The following is a 24,294-nucleotide window of genomic DNA, read 5'->3' as shown; positions in this document are numbered from 1 at the left end:
CCCCCTTAAAAATACCACGAGAGCTCCACTATAAAGATACTCCCCAAAAACCTCCCGAGATCTCCCCTCGTCCATACCCTCCATGGACCCCCTCCCCGTCCCTTAAAAGACCCTGAGGGCTCTCCTGGGAACTGACCCCCAATATCTCCCCTCGACCATGGCCTCCATTAATCCCCCTTTAAACGAACCCGATAGCTCCCCTGGTACGTTACCCTTAAGAAATCGCCGAGATCTCCCATTGACCCTCTTCAAAACACCCAATTCAAACGCTTTTCCTCACTCTGTCAACAAAATAACCCTCCAATCAATGAATTATGGCAAATTCCAACATCAATGTTTCAATTTCTTCCCAACCCTACTTGTCGCTCACTTTAATTACCTATTTGGAGCCAACTTCTGATAATAGCCGTTTTCGTAAATGAAGTCTCCGGCCTTAATAATCAATGATGTCAACTACTGGAGCAAATGGTAGTCGACGAGAGGAATCTAATTCCGAGTCTTACTCCATTTCGGCACCAGGGGTAAGAAGAAATCTATTGAATTCTGATGGAAATATCAACAGGAATGTTAACGTGCAACGGAGATATACACAATTACTGCATCAAAGTATGTTAGCCGGTGTTAATCAGCAACAGGTACGGGTTGATGTTCACCAAATGGATGAGGACGACTTACCGGACGAGTTACCGGTCAGAGACTATATTTGAAGTGCAAACATTAATTGTTGGGGCAGCAAGGCCTCCGTCGTTCAACGCTCGTCAAATACCAAAAGCTGTATAAACCCGAATATCCTAGATCGTGGGAAGAGCGGAGGACCTTGTGCAGCCATGCGAACGAGCAAGGTATCATCGTATCATCCTATTATATTATCCTTCTGCAAACGAGTTTATCTATAGAAGGCCTGGGAATAAATTATGGCATCGTCGGCTGCAAACATTTAAATTTTCCAACGACTATACCGTTGACAGCTCCAGTAGCTAGGATTCTGTCGCTGATTTGTTGCAAACAGTGACATCTAACGAGAAATTGGAGTCCCGAACCGTTCATGACGCAAATGAAGAGACGCTTATTACCGATATGATGAAAGGAGAACTGTCAAATTTGCTCAACCATGCGGTTAGAAAAGCAGTGGGGGAAGTAGTGGCCCCTTTACAGTCAGTAGTGAACTCCCATAGCCAGCGTTTAGACTCTATCATCACGATAAATGAAACATTTAAAGCTCAACTCACTGTTCAAGCCAAACACATCGATGGAGCAAGGATCGAGGAAGCAAGGAAAAACAATCTCGTTATTTTTGGGTTGGAAACACCATCCCAAAATTATCAACTGGAGCAGAGGGTCTTGGAATTTTTCAGTAAACAATTAAAGGTGAGTAGATGTATCAGGCGGGTTCTGGGGCAACGTTTCTGGGGCGAGCGCTGGAGACTTGTGGAAGAGGCCCCCGCGAGTGGGTGGTGGGGTGGGATTAATCAAATCGTGGCTTTAATTCGCGGTTTTGATTCGCGGTTTTAATTCGCGGGTTTAATTCGCGGTTTTGATTCACAGTTTTGATTCGAATTTGAGATTTTCAATTTTGGAGATTTTAATTCACGGTTTAATTCGCGGATGTTACATTTCGTCGACTCTAGGAACTGGAGGGTCCCGCGAGCGGGTGGTGGGATGGGATTAATTAATTCGTGGTTTTAATCCGCGTTTTAATCCGCGGATTCTACATTTCGCCTATCCTGGGGGGGCAAGAGCTATGGAAGAGGCCCCCGCGAGTGGGTGGTGGGGTGGGATTAATCAAGTCGCGGTTTTAATTCACGGTTAGAATTCGCGGTTTTAATTCGCTGTTTTAATTCGCGGTTTAATTCGCGACTCCTAAACCTGAATGTTGGAAGGGGAGGGGGGGGCATAATGGCTTTTAACATTTTTGAGATTGTACCTGGATGAGTCATCATCACAATGGTTAAGTGCAAAAGGTCATAAATCATTTTTCTTATACCTGGAAAAGAGAAAGTGTGACAATCCTGAGATAAGAAGAATGAATCATCACAGCAAGGGTTAAGTGCCAAAGGTCATAAATCATTTTTTTGTACAATTCCTGGAAAAGAGAAAGTGTGACATTCTTGAGATAAGAATGAGTAATCATCGCCAGGGTTAAATGCAAAAGGTCATAAATCATTTTTTTATACCTGGAAAAGAGAAAGTGTGACATTCCTGAGATGAGAAGGTTGAGTCATCACAGCAGAGATTAAGGGCAATTCCAGGAAATGTTCAGATGACATGCAAGGTTGAGAAAAACTGTCACTTTTTTAAAGCAACCCCCTCTCCTGATTCTATTGAGAAAACTGTGAACAAGTGGGGGGGAAGAATTATATAACACGCCAAGTTCAAGGGCACAGCATCAGTATTTTTCACCCTCCTGATGAAGAAGTACTTCATCCGACGACAACAAGCTTTGAACAAAACTCGTGAGTTGAAACATAGACTTGAGCGTCTGCTGAAAGATATCGACCAATTGAAGAGAATCATTCAGTTGAAAAGTGACATTGAAGTGTTGTGCTCAGATCTCCAGAAGACCAACATCACAACACCAGAAGCATGAACTTTGAAAAATTCAACAGTGTCTCGAAGAGGGAGAATCTTCCTCTGAAGAAAATGGCAGAGTTGGAGAAAGAGACTCTCCAAGCGCTGATCAGCAAACGTCGATGAGAGTTCTGCAGCACAACCCCAACCACTGCGAGGCCGCACAAGATTTGCTCATGCAAACTGTGCGAGAAATTGAGTCGGATCTCCTGATCATCTCGGAGCCATATATACGACTTCTCACATAACCTTGGGTTACTGATTCTACAAGAAAAGCGATCGTCTGATCTTGCGGGAAGCTGCCTTTCCAGGGCGTCGTCGATAGCACAGAAAAGGGTTCGTGAAAGCTAAGGTGGGGAATTTCCATTTCTACAGCTCTTACGCTCCGCCTACTCTCACTCTGGACGAGTTCACCGACTTCCTCGATAGACTGGCCAAGGACGCGAAGGAGCACTTTCCCTTGGCCATCGCGGGGGCCTGGGCAATTGAGTGGGGAAGCAAGGAGACCAATGCCAAGGGGTCGAGCACTGCTGGAGGCGATGTGCAGTCTGGATGTTGTCCTATTGAACAGCAGGGGAAAAGCGAACTACGTGAGAGCTGAGAAGACTTCCATCGTAGACCTCACATTTATTAGCAGCAGTCTGGGTAGAGCGAATAACTTCTGAGAGGTGACCGACGTCTATATAACCACCGCGACCATCGGCTAATTTCTTGGGAGGTATCCACCGACCGGAAAAATGCTGGACTGGTACCGAGGAATATAAACTCCCTTGGATGGAAAGCCAGCATGTTTGACGCGGAGCTGTTTCGCGCAGCTCTGGACAGTGGACGGATTGAAAAGAGCAGCGCGACAAGAATCGCAGACGAAGTGATGAAACGGGTCACTCGGGCTGGCGATGCCACCATGCCCCGGAAGCGATCCATCAACCGGCTTCCGCCAATGTACTGGTGGAATGATACTGTTGCTTCACTCCGTAAGGAGTGTATCCGGGCGAGGAGGTTGTCCCAGAGAGGCTGAAAGAAGCTCAACTCAGACAAACTGGAGGCAAAGCACGAGGAGGCACGGCGACGACTTGCCAAAGCCATCAGGTGTAGTAAGAAGCGGTGTTGGGATGAGCTCCTGGAAGAGGTCGACGGTGATCCGTGGGACCGACCCTACAAAGTGGTCATGACACGGCTGAAGAACCAGCCGATGCCCCCATCCACGTGCACTGCGTTACTGGACAGGATCGTCACGGTGCTGTTCCCGCAGCAGCCCGTCTGAGACCAACAAATGGAGCGAAGCGAGGAGGAAGCTTTTCCACCTGTGACAGCTGAGGAGCTGAAGAGAGCGTGTACAAAAGTGGGAAACAGCCATCAATGCAGCGCCAGAGATGTTCCTGAACATGTACAACACGTGTCTCACGAAATGCACTTTCCCTGCAAAGTGGAAATCGCAGAGGCTGGTGCTTCTTCCTAAGGGGAAGAAATTGCCGGACGAACCATCATCTTATCGTCCACTCAGCATGCTTGACACGGCCGGAAAAGTCCTAGAACGGATTATCTACGGCAGAATCTATGAAACATCCGAAAAACACCTCTCGGACAAGCAGTTCTGTTTCCACAAGGGTCTCTCCACGCTCGACGCCATTGACTTGGTGGTCAGTATTGCAAGGGATGCGATGGCCGGCGAAAGGTGGAAGGGCGGAGAGAAGCAGTACTGTTTTGTGGCAATGCTGGATATCAAGAACGCTTTCAATTCTGCCAAGTGGGACTGCACCATTGGGGCCCTAACGAGGATCGGTGTCCCAGGAAACCTGCGGAAGATAGTAGCCAGCTATTTCAGTGACAGAATCCTGACGTACGACACGGAGAACCTCAAGGCTCAGTACTCGGGGCTCTCCTTTGGAACATCATGTACGATGCACTCCTCAAGCTCGTGCTGCCAAGAGCAGTGACACCCGTGGCCTTCGCTGATGACGTAGCACTCGTCATCGTGGCGAAACTCTTGGAGGACAATGAAAAACCTCTTTGATGTCGCATTCTCGAAAATTCGCGGGTAGATGGAGTTAGTCGGCTTGAAGCTCGCGGAATATAAGACGGAGGCGGTGCTGATCACTAGCAGGAAGAAGCTCAAGAACATCATGCTATGAGCCGGCGAGCATGAAATCACCTCTCAACCATTCATACGGTATCTGGGGGTGATGATTGACTCCCCTGGCGGACTTCTTGATTGCGCTTCGATCAGTTGTGGATTGAGAAATTGAGTTACTCAGTATGTCGATTAGAATTCGATTGTAATTCAGTTGAGATTTCGAATCAATGGTCAAATCCGTTGCAAGTGAATGATTGCAATCGACAACAAAAAATCAATTGCAAGTGAATTTGGGAAGGAAAAAAAATGGAAACGAAACTGGAAAGATTAATCAAGTGGTCGATCATGAGTCGATCGAATCCCAATCGAGTTTCAATCGAATGCTAATCAACATACTGGCAACTCGATTCCTCAATCGACAGGTCCGTCAGGGTCACGGCTCAGTTTCAAGCAGCAGGCAGAGCAAGTCAGCATTAAGGCATCTGCGGTTGGGGCGCCGAAAACAGAAGTATTCGGAGATCCTCACACGAGTGAAAAAGAACGTCCCTAATGCACAGTGTGAAGGCGTCGACAAACTGCGTAGGACTGCAACGGGGGACATGCTCATTATCCTTGATAGAAAGGTAACCGACGAGGCCCCCCAGCTACAGAAAACCATCTCCGATCTCCTCGGAGACGAGGCTGAGGTGCTTAGTAAGGCGCCGCAAGAAGACCTGGAGATCAAGGACCTCGATGAGGCAGCGACGAAGGGGGAGGTGTTCGCAGCTCTAAAAGCGGCAGCTGGAGAGCAATACAACATCAATCTAGGAGCCGTCAAGTCCTTACGTAAGGCGTATGGAGGAACTCAGACTGCCTCAGTGACCCTTGCAGCAGGAGCTGCGAAGCAGATCCTGGGGGAGCATGGAAAGTTCAAAATAGGTTGGGTGAACTGCGCGTGAGAAGAGCGCACAGGCCGGTCAAGTGTTTCAAGTGCTGGCACTACGGACATGTAGCCACCAGATGCAGGTGCACAGTCGATCGTTCGAAGCTCTGCGTCAAGTGCGCAAAGGATGGATACAAGGCTAAGTATTGCAAGAAGGAGCCACGGTGTGTGGTGTGCACCGGAAACGGCAATTCAGAAAATTGTGCCCATATTGCTGGTAGTAGTAGATGCCCAGCATACAAGGAGGCACTTTAGAAGCTCACCAATAAAAGGCAATTATAAACGGAGGAACTGCAAGGTGCTACAGCTCAACCTCAATCACTGTGAGGACGAACACGATTTGCATAAGCAACCGTTTGCATAACAAACGGTGGGGGAGCTAAAGCATGACCTTGCCATGATCTCGGAGCCATATCGACATCTTGGTACCCAATCCTGGATTACCGACACTAGCAGGAATGCGGTAATATGGGCCTGTGGGAATCGTCTATTCCAAAGCATCACCAGTAGTATACAAGAAGGCTACCGTTGATGGAATTCATTTCTACAGCTGCTACGCCTCGCCGAGCCTTTCCATCGACGAATTCACGGACTTCCTAGATAGACTCACTAAGGATGCGAAGCAGCACCTTCCCGTGGCAATAGCCCAGGACTTCAATGCCTGGGCAGTCGACTGGGGAAATAAGGAGACAAACCCTAGATGGCAAGTGGTACTGGAAGCCATGTCACTGCTGGACGTGGTCCTGCTGAACAGCGGCGATGAACCAACCTTCATAAGGGGAGAGAAGAGCTCAATTGTGGACCTCACATGCGTGAGCAGCAACCTTGCAAAGGAGAACTATTCATGGAGAGTAACAGATATCTATACTCCAAGCGATCACCGTGCGATACTCTGGGAGACATGTACTCGCCAGAGTGCCGCCCGAATGCCTAAAAGAACCAGCGGCGTTGGCTGGAGAGTGAGCACCTTCGATCCTAGCTCTTACGCAGCAGCATTACACAGTCTCTCGATTAGTGGCAATAATGCTACTGAGAAGGCACACAACATCTTGAGAAGAGTGACAGAAGCATGCGATGCCACCATGACCAGGAAGCAGACTACGAACCGGCATCCACCGATGTATTGGTGGAATGACAGTATTGTCATCCTTCAGAAGAAGTGTAATACAGCCAGAAGGTTGTCACAGCATCGCCGTAAGAAGCCGATCTTTGAGGATCTGCAGATGAGATACAAGAAGGCACGCCAGAAGCTCAGCAAAGCCATAAAGCACAGTAGGAAGCAATGCTGGAGCGAGCTTCTCACCGAGGTAGAAAGGGACCTGTGCGGGAGACCTTACAAGGTGGTGATGACATGAATTAAAGGTCAACTAATGCGTCGCCATCGTGTCCTGTGCTTCTGGAGAAAATTGTAGAGGTGTTGTTCCCGCAACAACCGGAACGTCCCCAGCCTGCTGAACAACGAAAGGAAGTGACGATGCCAAAAATCACACGAAAAGAGTTGTTGGAGGCCTGTAAGAGAGTGGGTAACACCAAAGTTTCTGGCTTAGATGGAATCGTAAACGTTGCGCTGAAATCAGCCATCCACACGATGCCAGAGCAGTTCTTCAACGTTTACGAGTGCCTTAGGGAAGGCATTTTCCCTGCCATGTGGAAGCAACAGAGGCTAGTATTGCTCCCAAAAGAAAAGAAACCAGCGGACGAACCCTCACCATATCGTCCCCTCTGTATGCTCGATACCGCTGGCAAAATTCTCGAGCGTATCGTTCACCAAAGAATAGAAGCAGCAGTTGAACCTCTACCAGCCGAAAATTAGTATGGTTTCCGGAGAGGTCGATCCACACTAGAGGCCATCAACCTTGTCATCGATAGTGCCAGAGAAGCGATTTCAGGGAGAAGATGGCTTAACGGCACGATGAAGTACTGCTTAGTAGCAATGCTGGACATCAAGAATGCCTTCAACTCAGCCAGGTGGGGCTGTATTATGGAGGCTCTTGCGAAATTCAACGTACCAGCATACCTACGGAGGATGGTTGATAGCTATTCTACAGGAAGGGTCAGTACTGGGTCCCTTACTGTGGAACATCATGTACGACGGGCTGCTGAACCTGGAAGTGCCACGGGAGACTAAACTCGTGGCATTCGCAAATGGTGTGGTCATAGTCATCGTAGGAAAATACCTGGAGGACATCAACTTTATCTTCGACATGGCGTTTAAGATGATCAGCCGCTGGATGGACTCAGTGGGTCTGAACCTTGCGGATCATAAGACGGAAGTCATGTTGATCATCAGCAGGAAAAAATCGAGACTATCACGCTGCAGGTCGGGTCTTGTGAAATTGAACTTCAAGCAGCAGGCAGAACACGTGGGTACCAAGGCGTCCGGAGTCAGATCTACCTTATCACGCCTCATGTCCAACATCGGAGGTCCCAAGCAAAGAAGACGAGCGCTGCTGTCTTCAGTAGTTACATCGGTGCTCACGTATGGTATTCTCATTTGAGCCGACGTACTCCAGCTGCAAGAAGCACGGCGTAAAATCGCGCCAGTCTATTGGCTGAGTGCCCTCAGAGTTGTGAGTGCATATCGGACGGTGTCCGAGGATGCAGTGTGTATCATCGCCAGGATGTTATCCATTGAAGTACTAGCCGAGAAACAAAGATCCCTGGAGTGTGGTCCCGAGGGGAGTGTGGTCCCAAGGAGTACAGAGTTACAGGAGGGGTCCCTCAAGTCTCAGTACTGGGCCCTCTCCTGGTGAATATCATGTATGATGAGCTGCTGAAGGTGACATTGCCACAGGATGTGAAACTTGTGGCATTTGCGGATGACGTGGCCGTAGTCATCATGGGGAAACACCTGGAGGAGATCAACTTTGCATTTGATATGACTTTTGAGACGATCCGCTGCTGAATGGATACAGTAGGCCTAAAGTTGGCGAAACACAAGACCGAGCCCGTGTTGATCACAAGCAGGAAGAAGATCGAGACAATGACACTGCAAGTCGGAAATTACGAACTTACTTCCCAGCCGTTCATTCGGTATTTGGGGGTAATGATCGATGCCCGACTCAACTTTAAACAACAAGCAGTGAACGTGGGTATAAAGGCATCTGGGATCAGAGCGTCCGAGTCGCGCCTCATGCCCAACGTAGGAGGCCCTAAGCAGAGGATACGAGCGCTACTATCGTCGGTGGTCACGTCGGTGCTCATATATGGTATTGCCATCTGGGCTGATGCTCTGCAGATGCAGGAATTACGGCGGAATGGGGCACTAGTCTTCCGACTGAGCGCCCTCAGAGTTGCCAGCGCATACCACACTGTGCCCGAGGATGTAATGTGTGTCATCGTCGGGATGTTGTCCATTGAAGTACTAGCCGAGGAACGAAGATCCCTGTACCGGCGGAAGCGATCTGAAGTACTGAGTCCCGAAGCACTGGCGGTAGAAGAAAGGCGAAGCAGCCTGAAACGATGGCAGCTGTAGTGGGAAAATTCCACCAGATGAAGATGGACTTATCATCTGATTTCGAAGATGGATGTCTGGCTAAATCACGACCATGCAGAAATCAACTATTATCTCACACAGATGCTATCGGGACATGGGTGCTTCCGGGAGTATCTTCATAAATTGAAACATGAGGATTCCTCGGAGTGCCCGACCTGCATAGGAATGGATGAGGATGCGGAGCACGTGTTTTTTAGATGCCCACGCTTCAGCGACATCCGAAGTACATGGGAGACTGCACTCGGGCGGCTCTTGCCTGGGAATGTGATGGAAGCTTTGCTGTCATCGCAGGCAGCCTGGGACACAACGAGCAACTTGGCGGTCCAAGTCATGAAGGAGCTCCGAAATGAGGAGCACAAGCGCAAAATTGCAGAATAGAGGCAAAACCTGTTAGAACCTCCTACCCTCACACAACATCTTAGTAGGGCAGGGGGGCGTATAATAGGCTTAAACGACGAGGAAGAGTAAATAGAGCTGAGACCTCCCTCGCAAAGTAATAACTAAAAATGGTGCCGCGAGGAAAAGTAGGGTCGACGAATTTTCGGGGTCAAGTGGTTTTAGTGGGTGAGGGTCCCACACAGGGTGTAACAGTAACCGCCATGTTACTGCCCACTATCGTGCGGTTAGGTACATTTTGCCGCAAGACCTCAGAAGGGAGAAAAANGGGGGGGGGGGGGGGGGGGGGGGGGGGGGGGGGGGGGGGGGGGGGGGGGGGGGGGGGGGGGGGGGGGGGGGGGGGGGGGGGGGGGGGGGGGGGGTGTTGTCTGGGCCGGTGGGCTGACCGCGGTGGCATGCTGACCGTTCGGTTGGCTTTGTTGACCGCTCGGTCGGCTTGCTGACAGCCGGGTCGGCTCACATGCCCAGGGGACTGAAGCTTCGCTCCCGCGGACCAAAAGCGGCGTGCAGGGTGGGTTCCCTACAACAGCCTTCAACAAAGAGAATCGGGACGGCTCCCGTCAACTGTATTTGCAATGAATAGTGATGATAAAATGCAAAGTTCCCATGCGGGCATACCGGATGAGGTTAATCCCGCCACCAGTTCCGATCGGGTGCACGCCCCGGTGGCTGGTGCCGGCTCCATGGATTGCGGGAGGAGCCAATCATCACGTCCTGCAAAGGTGGACCCCTTGGCCTTAGATACTACAAGTGGGGGAGGGTCTCAGACCCAACATGAGAAACAATGGCTTCCAACATTCCAGCGAGTCGGAGCACTCATCTATGACCTACAGAAGTGCGTCCAGCCCAAGCAGAACATCCACAAGGAGATCAAATCCAAAGTGGTTGCCATCTGCAGGCCTTCAATCGGCCGGAGGACCTGGAGAGGGCACGGGCTAAAGCCCAAACCTCAGCTGCTGAGGTGGTCCAAGGGACGGGACCAACACTGTTACTGCGCTCACGTAGGGACTCTGAAATAACCGCTAGAAAAACGATCTCAGGGGCGAGATGGTACAGGAGCACAAAGAAGTACTGCATAGTAGCGACACTGGACATCATATTATGGAGGCCCTCGAGAAGTTCGACATACCTGAATACCTTCAGAGGATGGTGAACGATTACTTCACCGGGAGGGTTCTCAAGTACGACACGGAGTGTGGCCCCAAGGAGTACAGAGTCACTGGAGGGGTGCCTAAGGTCTCGGTACTGGGTCCTCTCTTGTGGAATATCATGTGCGATGGCCTGCTGAAGCTGACACTGCTACCCGATGTGCGTTTTGTAGCTTTTGCCGATGATGTGGCCGTAGTAGTCGTGGAAAAACAGCTGGGGGACATCAAACTTGGCTTCGAAATGACTTAAGCATAAAACCGAGGCCGTGGTGATTACAAGAACGAAGGTCTTAGAGACAATTACGCTGCAAGTCGGGGTCTATGAGCTCACATCCCAGCCGTACATTCGGTACTTAGGGGTGATGATCGATGCCCGGCTCAACTTCAAACAGCAAGTGGAACACGTGACCACCAAGGCATCCGGGGTTCGAGTCACCTTATCACGCCTCATGCCCAACATTGGAGGTCCCAAGCAGAGGAGACGAGCTTTACTGTCGTCGTTGATTACGTCAGTACTCACCTACGGTATCGCTATTTGGATGGATGCACTCCAAGTACAAGGGATCCGACGCAAAGTGGCAGCGGTTTACCGACTGAGTGCCCTCAGAGTTGCCAGTACTTTTCGCACTGTCTGACGATGCCGTGTGTATCATAGCCGGAATGATGCCGATAGAAGTATTAGCTGAGGAACGAGGATCTCTGTATCGGCAAAAAGGATCGACCTCACTGAGCCCAACCGAGCTCAAAGCAGAAGCGAGGCGTAAGAGTATGGAGAGATGGCAGTCACAGTGGGGCACCTCACTGAAAGGGCGATGGACGTATCGCCTGATACGTCCATCGCCCCCTGATCCCTCAGGTAGGTGCTTGGGTATATCATGAATATGGCCAGGTAAACTATTACTTGACTCGGCTGCTTTCAGAACATGGGTGTTTTCGGGCATACCTTCATAAATTCAAACATGAGGATTCCCCGAATTGCCCCTCCTGTACAGGTACTGAAGAAGACGCAGTGCTTGTGTTTTTCGTATGTTCACGTTTCAGAAAGAGCCGCTCGGAGTGGAAGTCTGCACTTGGTGAAACGATCCTGCCTGAGAGCCTGGTGGAAGCAATGCTATCATCGAAGGCAGCCTGGAACGCAACAAGCGACTTCGCGGCGAAAGTCATGAAACAGCTCCGTGAGGTAGAGCGCCGTCGAAAGAACGCTGTATAGGAGGAAAAGCTAGCGGAACCTCCTTCTCACCGCTAATATCTGAGTGAGGAAGGAAGAAGTACGGCCCAGCGTTTGAACAGCAAAAGAGCTACAGCTAGAATGTCCCCCCCCGTGAAGTAATGCCTGGCGGCGGTCCCGCGGGGAGTATGGGGAGAGGAGAAAGGGGAAGAAAAGGAGGTTCTACTAGGTAAAAATCCCAGATCTGGTTTTTAACATCACTTTACCAGAATCTTTCGAAGATTTCCTTCAAAACTCTATAATAAAAAAAAAGAAAACACACACACAAAGATAATGGTTCCACCAATCACCAAAGAAGAATTGATGGAAGCCTACAACAGAGTGGATAACACCAAGGCGCCTGACCTTGATGGAATTGACGTCTACAACGAGTGCTTGAGGGCACCTCTGCATGCTAGATACCGCTGGCAAGATCCTCGAGCGTATCGTCCACCAAAGGATAGAAGCAGCAGTCGAACCCCTGTTGGCCGAGAACCAATATGGGTTGGGAAAAGGCCGATCCACCCTAGACGCTATCAACATGGTCGTCAACACAGCCAGGGACGCGATCTCAGGGAAAAGAGGGCTAAATGGCACAAAGTACTGCTTGGTAGTCACGCTAGATATGAAGAATGCATTTAACTCGACCAAGTGGGTCCGTATCATCGAGGCATTATTGAAATTCAACGTACCGGGATACTTGCAGAGGATAGTTGGCAGCTATTCCACTGGAAGAGTCCTTGAGTACGACACGGAGTGTGGATCCAAGGAGTACCGAGTTAACGGAGGGATACCTCAAGGTTTAGTACTGGGTCCTTTGTTATGGAATATCATTTATGACGGATTGCTGAAGCTCGGATTGCCGCGAGAAACTTAGCTCGTGGCATTCGCAGATGAGATAGCTGTAGTCATCGTGGGCAAATACTTAGAAGAGATCAATTACAGCTCCGACACGACCTTCGAAACGATCCGCCATTGGATGGATGCCGTGAGACTGAAGCTGACGGAGCACAAAACGGAAGCTGTACTGATCACCAGCAGAAAGAAAATTGAAACAATAACGCTGCAGGTCGGGTCCTGCGAAATTACTTCTCAACCTTTCATCCGATACCTGGGGGTGATGATCGATGCCCAACTCAATTTCAAGCTGCAAACCGAGCACGTGGATGCTAAAGCTTCTGGAGTCAGATTCGCTTTATCGCGCCTCATGCCCAACATAAGAGGTCCTAAACAAAGAAGACGAGCTCTACTGTCATCGGTCGTTACGTCAGTGCTCACCTACGGCATTTCCATCTGGGTTGATGCATTGCAGTTGCAGGAAGCACAGCGGAAGGTTGCACCAGTCTATCGACTAAGTGCTCAGCGAGTTGCGAGCGCTTACCGTATAGTATCGGAGGACGCAGTGTGTGTTATCACCGGGATGCTCCCCATAGAAATATTGGCTGAAGAGTTCGTGCTTTTTGAATGAGAAAATTTCCAACGCAGTGATAACTCCTTAAATATCGGTTTACAACGCCGATCATGCACCATTCTTATATTTGAGCGTTATACTAAAGCATTCTGTGTACGCCAAAAGAAGCCGACATATGGGACCTGTTCTCCACACAGTCTAATACATACATGCATACAGACATCACCTCAAAATCATATATTCGATTTTTTCAGACCATGTTTAGTTACCCCAACACAACAAATTGGAAACTGAAATTTGAACGATTACATAGCTTTCATTCGGAAACAACTGTAAAAAAAATTGTTACTACATACCCACACACCCACTGAAATGCTTACATACAGTCAGTCTAAAAATATTATATTCGGATTTCTGAGGCCAAAATTAATTCTCCTAACACAAACACTGGAACCTTGGATTTTAAAGATAATAATGTTTCCACTCGCAATTTACTTGCGAGTAAAAATCAACGTGACGTACAGAAAAATTGACTGCACCGATGGAGTAAAGTTAAACAGGTGAAATTTCGTATGTGCTATGCAAAAATTATCACATCTCAATAATAATAATAATAATAATAATAATAATAATAATAATAATAATCATTATCAGGATAAAATTTCTCTACCGAATACGGAAATTTTACCTTCATATACTTGTCTTATATCATTTCAATTTCATTGTTTAACACTCAATTTTTATTTAATTACGGTACATAAATGAGGAAACGATCGCTTATGATACACTTTCATAGCACTGTCACATAATTTTTATAAAATTTTTCTCTCCATGTAGGCTTTAACATGATTTCGTAAAAAAGCTTCTTCTCAACACTTTGACATTGAACTCATGATCTCAGTGATAATACACTGAGAAAAAAAATTCTAATATCTGAAACATATTTACTTGAGACAAGTAATTTTCCTTCAATCGCGTAATTCTCCCAGGCAGGTCTACTCACGTGGCCTGAGAAAGGTTTCATGCTTTAAAATATTCTTGTATTCAAGTATGATTTTGTCACAAATTAACTCACTCAAGTGGAGTTTAGTATGAACCAGCCAACTGAAGAAGTAAGTTAGGAAGATCTTTAGCATTGATCTATTAAATACATTAATGCTTCGAATAGAAGCTACCGCCAGTAATCCCTCTCCATTTTTCCACCACTACAATTAAGGAACTTCCACAGTAAGTTTATGGGCTATAGAGTGGGGGAAAATATCAAAGGTTCCGACAGTCCGCTGCATCGTTAGAAAAAAAAATAATGAAATTGCAAAAACATCATCACTGTATCCAAATTTCGTCGACTGGGTTTCTTCTCGTGTATTATTTATGACTAATCAATTATCAATCATTTCTGTTCCGAAATAAAATTTACATGATTTTTTTAATAAATAAAAATTGTTACGAGAGATCTAACAACCACGTATTTTCGTTCGACGCAGTTGGTATTCCTGTCTCCCTACAAAATCTTATACTGTACTGTAAAATCTATAGTACACGCCTCGACGGAGTGAACCGATGTAAACAACACGTGATGTTAGAGAGATTAACTTGAATTATATTGTGAATGATTGTACGGCAAAAACTGAATATCTAACGTAATAGAGGAATGAGTTGTCAAGATCGAGGTACAAGGGGGGATTTGTTAAACAGAAGACACTGGAGCGGACAAAATTTGCTGAACATGTGGGAAAGGCCAACAAATGGAGAAGAGTAAGCGAACCAGAGATCGAGACGAATGGTGAACTACCGGAGGTCGGGACGAGTGATGATTTACCGGTACTAGCGCCGCCGCGGTCGTAAGTGGCCGCGACATTGCTCCCTTTTATCTTTTTTCCTTCATTTTTTTCTCTTTAATTTTTTTTTCCAAAAACTAATCATCCATCAGCGTTCTTATCGTACTCCATATTAAGAGTAATGAAAATAATGTATCTCGATTCATCACCTGCTGAATTTCAATATTTCAATACGTGATTCCCTACTTCTAAATTTCTGTGCTCACTGAATAAGATGTGATAGATTTTTTATTTTAATTGTAATTAAAATTGGAGTTGTATTCAGAGTGTGATTTATCATGAAATTTCATATAGCTCAGAAATTTCCACTTTCATGCTCTATTACTCCCCTGTAAAAGCATTCAATTATTTTTCTGGGAAAATTATGTTACTGAATGTTTTGCCTTTTCACTAAATCGGAGTATCTTCTCCTTACTCATGATCTTTTGCATAATTCTATTCAAAGATTCCATCACTTATAAACTTTGGTGAATCACCTTAAATTTTCTCAAACTTCACATAAGATTCTGAAATTTTATAAATTTTTTTATGTAACTCAAAGATGTAAAATTGTTCAGAAAATTGGACGAATTTCTCGTTTTTCAAAAATATTTTCTCTTTTCTCACTTCAACCAATCAGAGTGTAGCCACGACGTTGATGCCCTTCCATTAAGCCTTTTCTTCTTTTTTTAAAATTTGTTTCAAAGTTAATTATTCATCGTCGTTCATATTGTACCGAGTGTCAAGATTAATGAGAACGATGCGTTTCGGTTCATTACCTGTTCACTTCCGATATTTCAATAAGCGATTCACTAATTTTGAATTTCAGTGCTCAATGAATAAGATTTTTATCATAATTATGAACGATATACTATTCAGAGTGCAAAACAATAATCATAAAATTTCTCATAACCCAAATTTTTCAGTCGCCGCCTCCTCTTTCATTCCCCTTTACACCGCTACTAAAGCATTCCATTATTTATCTGAGAAAATGAAATAAAAAATTCTGATTCTCTTTTGCTAAGTCAGAGTATCTTCTCCTCATTCTTGATCTTTTTCATAATTTTATTCGAGCATTCCATGAACTTAAAACTTTCATGAATTCTTTGTAATTTTTCAAACTTTCCATAACATGCAACATTTCTTGTGAATATTTGTTCAACTTGAAAATGTTGTAAAATTGTTTTTAAAAAATCCGAAAAATTTCTCAAATGTTCTAAATTATTTTCTCTGTCCTCAATCCAACCACTCAGGTGCAGTTTTCGGGGTCACGTGACATATTCACATCAGATTTATTTGGAAAATTCCACCGTCGCATATTATTTATTTTCCCATTGTTTATTCAAAAATTGTAGAACATTTGAGAGATACCAAAAATTTTCTCCAATTTTTGAAAAACCCGCGGATTTTCTCACATTTCTGTGGAAAACGTTACAATTGTGTTGGATTCATTGGGAAACTTCCAAATAATCTTGAATTTTGAAAAGGGACCGACAATTTTATGATTTTTTTAGGAAACCTGCAAACTTTCTTCAAGTTTCTATATAATTCATTCCCTATTTACCCTCTTAGAAGAGAATTTTGAAGAAAAGTTGAATCACATTTATTGATTTCTAAAAATCTTCTCATAATATGTAAGATCAGGAATAAAATTCCTCTAAAATTTTCATATTCCTAGGAGTCCGTAAGTTGAGGGGGTTCTTGCATATATTTTAGGTAGAGAACATTTTTTTCCTGGATTCTCTGTTTTTTGACGCGTTGATTCTAAATATCGAGGTCCCCAAGGTGAATTCCTGTGAGTTTTTTTGTTACTACCAAATTATTGATAAACAATTGAAAACTCGACTCTTCCGGCCAGAAAAAGAAAATTCCTATAGAATATGCGTGATTTCAAAGAAAGTAAGTTCTTAAATATTTTTCCGTATTTGCAACGGGTTTGTCAATAAAAATTCATGAACAAATGATTTTTTAAGGTATTTTCTGTATTGTTTACTGAAAAGGTTAACTGAATTGTTTTCGCGTTTCACTTAGTTCCATAAGTTCTTCATATTGTGACGTTGAAACCAGATTGAACTAATTAATTCACTGAACTTTCAAATTACTTTCCCAAAATAATCCAGTTTCAACGATCTTGTAGACTTAAGAGGGCAGGAGGATACAAAAAAACTACCGAAATCCGGGGAAAATTGAGCTCCATGAAATCTCTTGATTTATTTGATGAAAAAATATGAAAAATATCTCGAAGTGATTGTTATCCGCGTCGAATTAAGGTGACACGAGATGGCAATGATCCAAGCTCACTAAATAGCTATGAAAAATGTTAAAAATTGCAAGTGAATTGACAGCTGCAGGACCGCCATCTTGCTCCCGGGGGAGCATACCGGTAGAGTGCGTCATCCGCGCCGCGCGATTTTGAAGTCCAGAATAATTACACACTTTGTTTTCATTATTCTATTCTCATTAATTCAGCTGTCCTTCATCAATATTTCTCGATGAATCAATTGGCGAGGAGTAACGAAAATTCAAGAAAGTGTTTTTTTTTCCAAACAAAAATTAATTCATAGATAAAGTGTGCCCACAGAATAAAAAGTCATTTCATCTGGAAAAAAAGGTCATTTCTCATCGTGTCTAGCAATTTCGAGAAATGAACGTGTAATTTGCTTCAACGGACCACTTATCCAAAGACGTTCCAAAGGGTATGGTGATTTAACAACCTGGTTCATTGATAATGATGCCTTCTATAATTCTCCCTCTATGATGTTTTCCAAATAGTTATGAATGGTTCATGCAGTAATTGCGTGTCCTCATTATGAGAAAATTATGTGACTCCCTTAAGAATCTACGTCAATAATTTTATCGCACGAACGGTCGATAAAAAAGGATTATTTACGAACTCATCTCCAGCGGAAACCGGTTATTTCGGAGCAGCATCTGTTACTCTAAGGATAATCGATTTTTTATGTTGTTGATCACTCAATGCGAATAAAGATAGTTGAATTTCAGGAGGTAGGTCATTATATTAGGTGTTATGCGACGGGCAATAGAAGATTTTGACTGAATCATAGGTGAGAAGAGTTGAACAGCAAAGGTTGATAAGATGGAGGGAGTCTCAGATAACTTTGAGGGCAGCGTTCTAGTTTTCACTAAAAGACACAAAAATTTAGAGAATCGAAGAAATCATATCGATAGGCAAAAAGTACCACGGTCAGGTCGTCTTGGTCAAAGTCGGAAAAAGGTCTTCAGGGAACGGTACGTATCGTCCTCCTCAGAATAACAATTCACTAAGTCATCATTCATTCTCCAAATTCCGATGAATTTATTTCATTTTCCTCTAGCCAGTGTGGTAAATTCTATTCTAGGCTCTTGATTCAAAGATCTTAGCCTCAGAATGGAGTTTGTGGTATGCCTGATTTTTTTCAGACGCATGCGGAACTTTCAAAAGGCAAATGTGGAAAATGCTCTACGGGAACTTGGGGTCGACGAGATCATCGATGACAGAGTGAATATAAAAGCAATGAGAACAGAGGAACTTATAGCAACGCTAACAGATAGAATGCCTGACACTGAGTTTCTAGATGATTTGGAATTGAAATTCAGGAGACCAACAACTGCGGTATTGATTGATCTATTAGAGAATGATATGTCTCTTGAAAATTTATGCAGGCAAATACGACCTCAGGAGTCATCTAATTGTTAAGCCCCCGCAACAGACGATTCATCAATATACCAAAACAGCTCTGAGGAATTCGAACAAGCCATTGATAGTGGAGAACTTGTCAATGGTTCATTCAAGATCCCTGAAGGAGTGTTAGATCCTTGAAGGAGTGTTTCAACAACATAAATGATGATAAAACAATTAATTCCGATATTGGTAATGAGAAGAATAAACAAGAATATGATTCTGAGCTAGACGACTCTCACGATGTCGATAAAGGACGTCGATGCATTGTGGACTTCTCATTTGTTTTACAAGAACTTCACAAGGCCTTCGACAAACATCTCCAGAATAGGGTTTGTAAATTTCGAAATATCCAGTTAACTCAGCAGAGGAGGAAGGGTTTCAGGACAACATTTTATATTCGTTGTTCCCAATGTAACTTAACCATGATGATTGAGAGTGAGCCTGATGACACCGAATTCATGGATTCAAATCATGGTGCTGTATGTGGAACAATAACCACGGAGACAGGGTACGTTCGGTTGACTGAACTCACAGCTGCAATGACGATTTTGTCTCCTAGTGGAATACAATATAGAATTTACCAGAATCATGTCCTAGAGACTTCGATAACTGCCGCCGAAGAATGCGTTAGAGAAGCTGGTAGATTGGAAGTGAAATTAGCATGGCAGAGAGGGGATGTGAAGAATGGCATTCCTTGTACCTGGGTTGTTTGTGACTGGACCTATGCAAAGAGATCATATACAATCAGTGCATATAATTCGCTTTCAGGAGTCGGAATAATTATGGGCTATTATTCAAGACAGGTGTTATTCTTTGGCATTAAAAATATCTACTGCTCTATCTGTTCGCGAGCGAATAAATTGGAAGTTCAGCCTAAAGCACATAAGTGCTTCAAAAATTTCGATGCCAGCGCAACTAGCATGGAGACCGAAGCAATATTGGATGGGTTCAAGTGCAGCTTGGAGCAACACGGTTTGATATATCAAATTCAAGAAAGCACAAGCACATAAATTAAGTTAGCCACGTAAGACATTTGCTAACTTCATGCGTAAGACTTTTTCCTCATTGGTCAACACAACGACGCCACGTGAGGTCGGTTCCTCATTGGCCGAAATTCAAATCGCCGGGCCTATCGTGTGCGTCTCATATCACCCCGGGTTCACATGTTCCGAACTGAGGAATATGGAATCGGTCTTTTCCATGCTGATCGTGCGGGCGTGAAAACGTATTTGGTGAGACGAGTAATTAATCCATTTGTAAAAATGAACTCAGAAGAGATCCCATGGACGGAGACTGACGAAATTGAGGCTTATCAAGCCGGCAACACAATGCTGTGAGTATTTCAATTATTTTCGATGTAGTTACGATACGATTCAGGCCTCTAACCTAGAAACATAACGCCACGTGGTTGACGCTCCACGTCGATTCATTTTTATGTCTTCTCTCTGCTTAGGAATGGCGTCAATAATTTTATTTTTGTTCAAACGATCATAGAAAATATAAATTCAAAAATTGTGAATTATTTTGTGATATTTGCAATGAATAAAACATGTGTTGGGCCTCTAACCTACAAACATGACGCCACGCGGTCGATGCCTCACGTCGATTCCCTTTCTGATCTTTTTCCTACTCGGGAACAACTTCAATCATTTCATAAAAAATATGAAAAGTTATGAATTCAAGTGACTTTGAATAATTTTTCGATTTTTCATACTACAAAAAAATTATTGCAGTGACATAGTGGGTTACATCGACAGCGTCGATTCACTTCGCCCCGTCAAAACTCACCAAAAATGGGTTTTCAAGATCATCATAAATAACTCTAAGGGCACGAAGGTTCGCGTTAATTTCTGGAGGCAGTGTGCAGTGGATTGGAGCTCAAAATTGAGACTTCACCAGGTAAACAAGAAGAATATTTTCTTACATAAGTGTCGCACATTAAGATTCAAAAAATTTGCTTTCATTATTCAAACAATAATCTTTGTCCAATTTCGAATTGAAGAATGCTCGATTGGAAGAAAAATTCTCACGTATAACATGATTGTAACTCGAAAAATTCGATTATTTCACCACAAAATTAATTGCGAAAAAATCCACTTCACAATCACATTCAGTCAACTCTGTTATCAACTAACAACAGTTGGAAAAGTCTTTATAAAGTATGTAATTTATATTGACTTATTTATTGCGCAATCGAAATGATTGACAAATCTTTTTTTTTCTATGTTTTTGAACCGTAAAAATATGAGATTTTTTTATTCTCTTTTCAGATAGTGGAAATAACGGGATGTACGGTCTCAGATGTCAAGTTCCAGTATGATCGCGATCTGAAAGGAGTGATTGCCGATCAGGAATTGCATTTCCAGGAGTTCAGTAAGATAAAATTCTTGGGCGACTTCGATGTTACAATTATGAGTGGAGACAGAACAACTCAATATCTGAAGGTCTCAATCAAGAATTGCATGATGCACACAAAGGAAACAATCGGTGTGTAAAATGACGTTAGAATCAGAAATGTTCAATTTTTAATTTGGAAAATGTTTTCAGTTGGTCTGTGTTCCTAATGGATATGTTCTTTTATGATTCAAGCTATCTCAGGATACGTTAAAATCGAATTTGTAGTGTTCAGGACGATTGGTGCCATGTCACTCGCTAACGGAAACATCGCAGATGGCAGACACCGTCTGTGTGTTCAAGTGCATGGTTATCAGTACCCAGAGAAGTCTCCACTGGAAAAAGGAATTTTCGCTACGTATCAGGGACGAATGGATACGTCCAAGCCAGGAGCTTCTTTCTTAAAAGTGGAGGGAATCAAAAACATAATTATTGATGAGAATACGCCAAAGTTGCCACTCGACAGACTGAGATTGGCAATTCTCCCTCCACCCTCTCCACAGCCTGAAAATCTCCCCACTCCAAAGCGAACAGGAGATGACGACAAGGAGAACTCCAGCGAGAACAGTGAGAAAAAGGTGGGTAATTAATTGATCAAAGTACAATTCGATGGCCAATGATATTCCGCTTCCATATCCTGAATATTACACCCTACAATTTTATCATGAAAATCAATGATCAATTTTTTTTGTTTTCAGATGAAAACTGATTGAACATGTCTGAGAGTCTTTCGAAGGATCGTCACGATCACCAACAATGTTACCTTTACTTCTCATCCACTTTTGTTTTTTTTACATTGAAAAGTTCGTATCTCATCGTGAATTCCGATGAACACACAGTAGCCTCTCATTTTTTGAAATTTCGAGGTTCGGGCCGACTTATTAAGCACTATTTAATTATATTTATATAATGTTGAGAAGGAAAAGGCTGTTCCCAGTGATATTAATGATATGATTAGTATAATTTATGCGGGAATTCAGCTACTTTATCTGTCTTTGATGACTGAAGCTTGACGAATGGTTATTCCATGACTTTTCGTTGTAATTCACAGTATTTTCTACTTGCTACATTATCTTTTGTAAGCATGTCCAAGAATGCTATAAGGTTAAATGTTAGATTAAAAAAATGTGATGTAGAGAATATAAGATGTTTCTATGTAATACAAGGTTATATAAACGTACTTGATCGAGAATGTGTATCAAAGATAGAATAGAAGATTTTGATAGTACAAGAGCTTTCCTATATTGAGAAAAGTCATATATGTGTTTAGATCATACATATATATCACAGATAAGTTGTATGTAAGGGAAAGTCATGTAGCCTAAATTGAAATTGTCTTCCACGAAGTTTCCGATGATGTAAACATTGTTAAACCTATTGATTGAATTGCACTTTCGTTGTTTAAAAAACTCAGGGAACACTCGGGTTTCAAGAACTTACAGCGATATGATCGTAATGGGACCGGAATAGTTATCCGTTACTCTGTCTTTTATCCTGTTTTACAAAACAAAACATTAAATCAATCTTTAGGTTTCACTTCGAGTTACTTGAGATACTAAAACTGTGTGTTGATGTGGATCTTTATTAACGATATTGAAAAGCCATAATTGCGCACCCATGATTTAAAAAACTAAAATTTAAAATTTAAAAATTAAGAACATTTTTTACTTTGTTGGATGGAAAAATTCTAATTGTTTGTCAACCAATAAATGATAATTCAAAAAACAGGAGAGTTTTTCAATAAGTTTGATTTGATGATAACAAATTATAATTGTTTATATTCAACTAATAAATGATTACAGCAACTATATAGTGTTGTGATTTATGCGTCATTTCCCCCCGACCACAACCAGAAGTTTTTTTGATGTGTGGAGAGAACTCCCTGTGAACGACACGTTACATGGAAATGAAATTCATTCCCATGTGTTTTTACTCCGATTCGAATGGTACATCAATTCCACCATAACCTAGCAAGAACAGTCCGTCGTTAGTGTGGTGATCTCATTCATTTCTCATAAACGAATTCAGTGGATGAATCTTTGGGAATGAAATAACATATTGTGAAGTGAACTATTCAACGAATTCACGTATCTATTATTTGTTCATTATGATGGGAACATTGTTTGACGAATATTGATTGAACAAAAATAATCTGTCAGTCCAGGTGAGATTTGCATCAATTTTACTTTTAATTTTTTCAATTTGCATCTTTATGCAAACTGAAGAAAATAAAGATTTATTTTCTACAGTTTGCATTAATAACACATAGCAGACGCACATTTTCACTACATTGGAGATGTTCAGTCAATTCTTTCAATGTTAAAATTGTTAACCTTGAAAAAAATCATTCTTTTCCATAGAAAATAAACTAATGAACGTAAACACATATAGAAACTTTGTTTCAAGCATTTCTGGACAACACCATCAATCCTTCGGTTGGAATTGAATCACTATGAGTTTCCATTGACGTGAGCATACGTAATTGTCACAATTACATCTTGAATCGTCATCGTTCGTTATTCATAGTGAAAGGGTGAAAGACAGTCTGAAGGACCAAGCCCAGACTTTCTGTGTGAGTTTTTTTTCATTATTCAGGGTGAATCATTCAACTTTCGTGTGAGTCATCAAACGGTGTTGAATAGGTGGATTTGGCAATAATCGATTTTTTAAAGAGTCATAAACATCCAATCACAAAAAAAATGAAAGAGTCTCCAACGTTGTTATGAAATTTTCTCGAGTGAAGAACATGTATTCTATTAATCTATTAATGATGATTGGAATATATATATATATATATATATATATATATATATATATATGATCATTTGATGAATCAACGCCATCGAACATTGAATGTGTGCTGATCTTCTTAAGAAAAGAATAACTTATCAATGCATATATAACAAATCGCTATGTTTTCTGTTTCAGTGGGGAGCAGCTAATAAATAAATCTTCAGATATATTATATACCAAATATAGATATATGATAAATATTATTTGGGAGATAATACGAGAAATAATACGAAAACAAGAAAAATAGATTGAAATAAATAAATACAATAAGTGAATCAAGAAAATTCTACATATAAATACATATATTTGTGATACTTATTTACAAACATAATAATATATGTATCAAATACTAATTGATGAAAAAATAAAATGAAATAAAATAGATT

At 42.9% G+C, this 24,294-nt stretch overlaps 3 protein-coding genes across 6 annotated transcripts in view; 2 read left to right on the top strand and 1 right to left on the bottom strand.

The window, feature by feature from the left end:
• LOC107037943 (pyruvate carboxylase, mitochondrial) overlaps window positions 1-24,294 on the bottom strand; it is a 382,628-nt gene that overhangs the window by 343,104 nt on the left and 15,230 nt on the right. The gene's annotated exons all lie outside the window — the stretch shown is intronic.
• On the top strand, window positions 8,470-9,039 carry LOC107037938. Its single transcript, XM_015256772.1, has one exon. The coding sequence runs from the start codon at window positions 8,470-8,472 to the stop codon at window positions 9,037-9,039; it is 570 nt and encodes a 189-aa protein (XP_015112258.1).
• Window positions 11,268-11,814, top strand: LOC107037937. Its single transcript, XM_015256771.1, has 2 exons — window positions 11,268-11,460; window positions 11,597-11,814. Exons 1-2 carry the CDS (start codon window positions 11,268-11,270, stop codon window positions 11,812-11,814), a joined length of 411 nt encoding a protein of 136 aa, XP_015112257.1.

Source organism: Diachasma alloeum, unplaced genomic scaffold (assembly GCF_001412515.2).
Source record: "Diachasma alloeum isolate Michigan unplaced genomic scaffold, Dall2.0 Dall_scaffold_00274, whole genome shotgun sequence".
Lineage (NCBI taxonomy): Eukaryota > Metazoa > Arthropoda > Insecta > Hymenoptera > Braconidae > Diachasma > Diachasma alloeum.
This window is presented reverse-complemented; position numbering and strand designations above follow the sequence as displayed.

Bases quoted from the DNA above. Each gene is read 5' to 3' on its own strand.
- LOC107037938 (XM_015256772.1), top strand. From the start codon at position 8,470: ATGGATACAGTAGGCCTAAAGTTGGCGAAACACAAGACCGAGCCCGTG.
- LOC107037937 (XM_015256771.1), top strand. From the start codon at position 11,268: ATGCCGATAGAAGTATTAGCTGAGGAACGAGGATCTCTGTATCGGCAA. The intron at 11,461-11,596 runs GTAGGTGCTTGG...CCTCCTGTACAG, and splicing joins ATCGCCCCCTGATCCCTCAG to GTACTGAAGAAGACGCAGTG.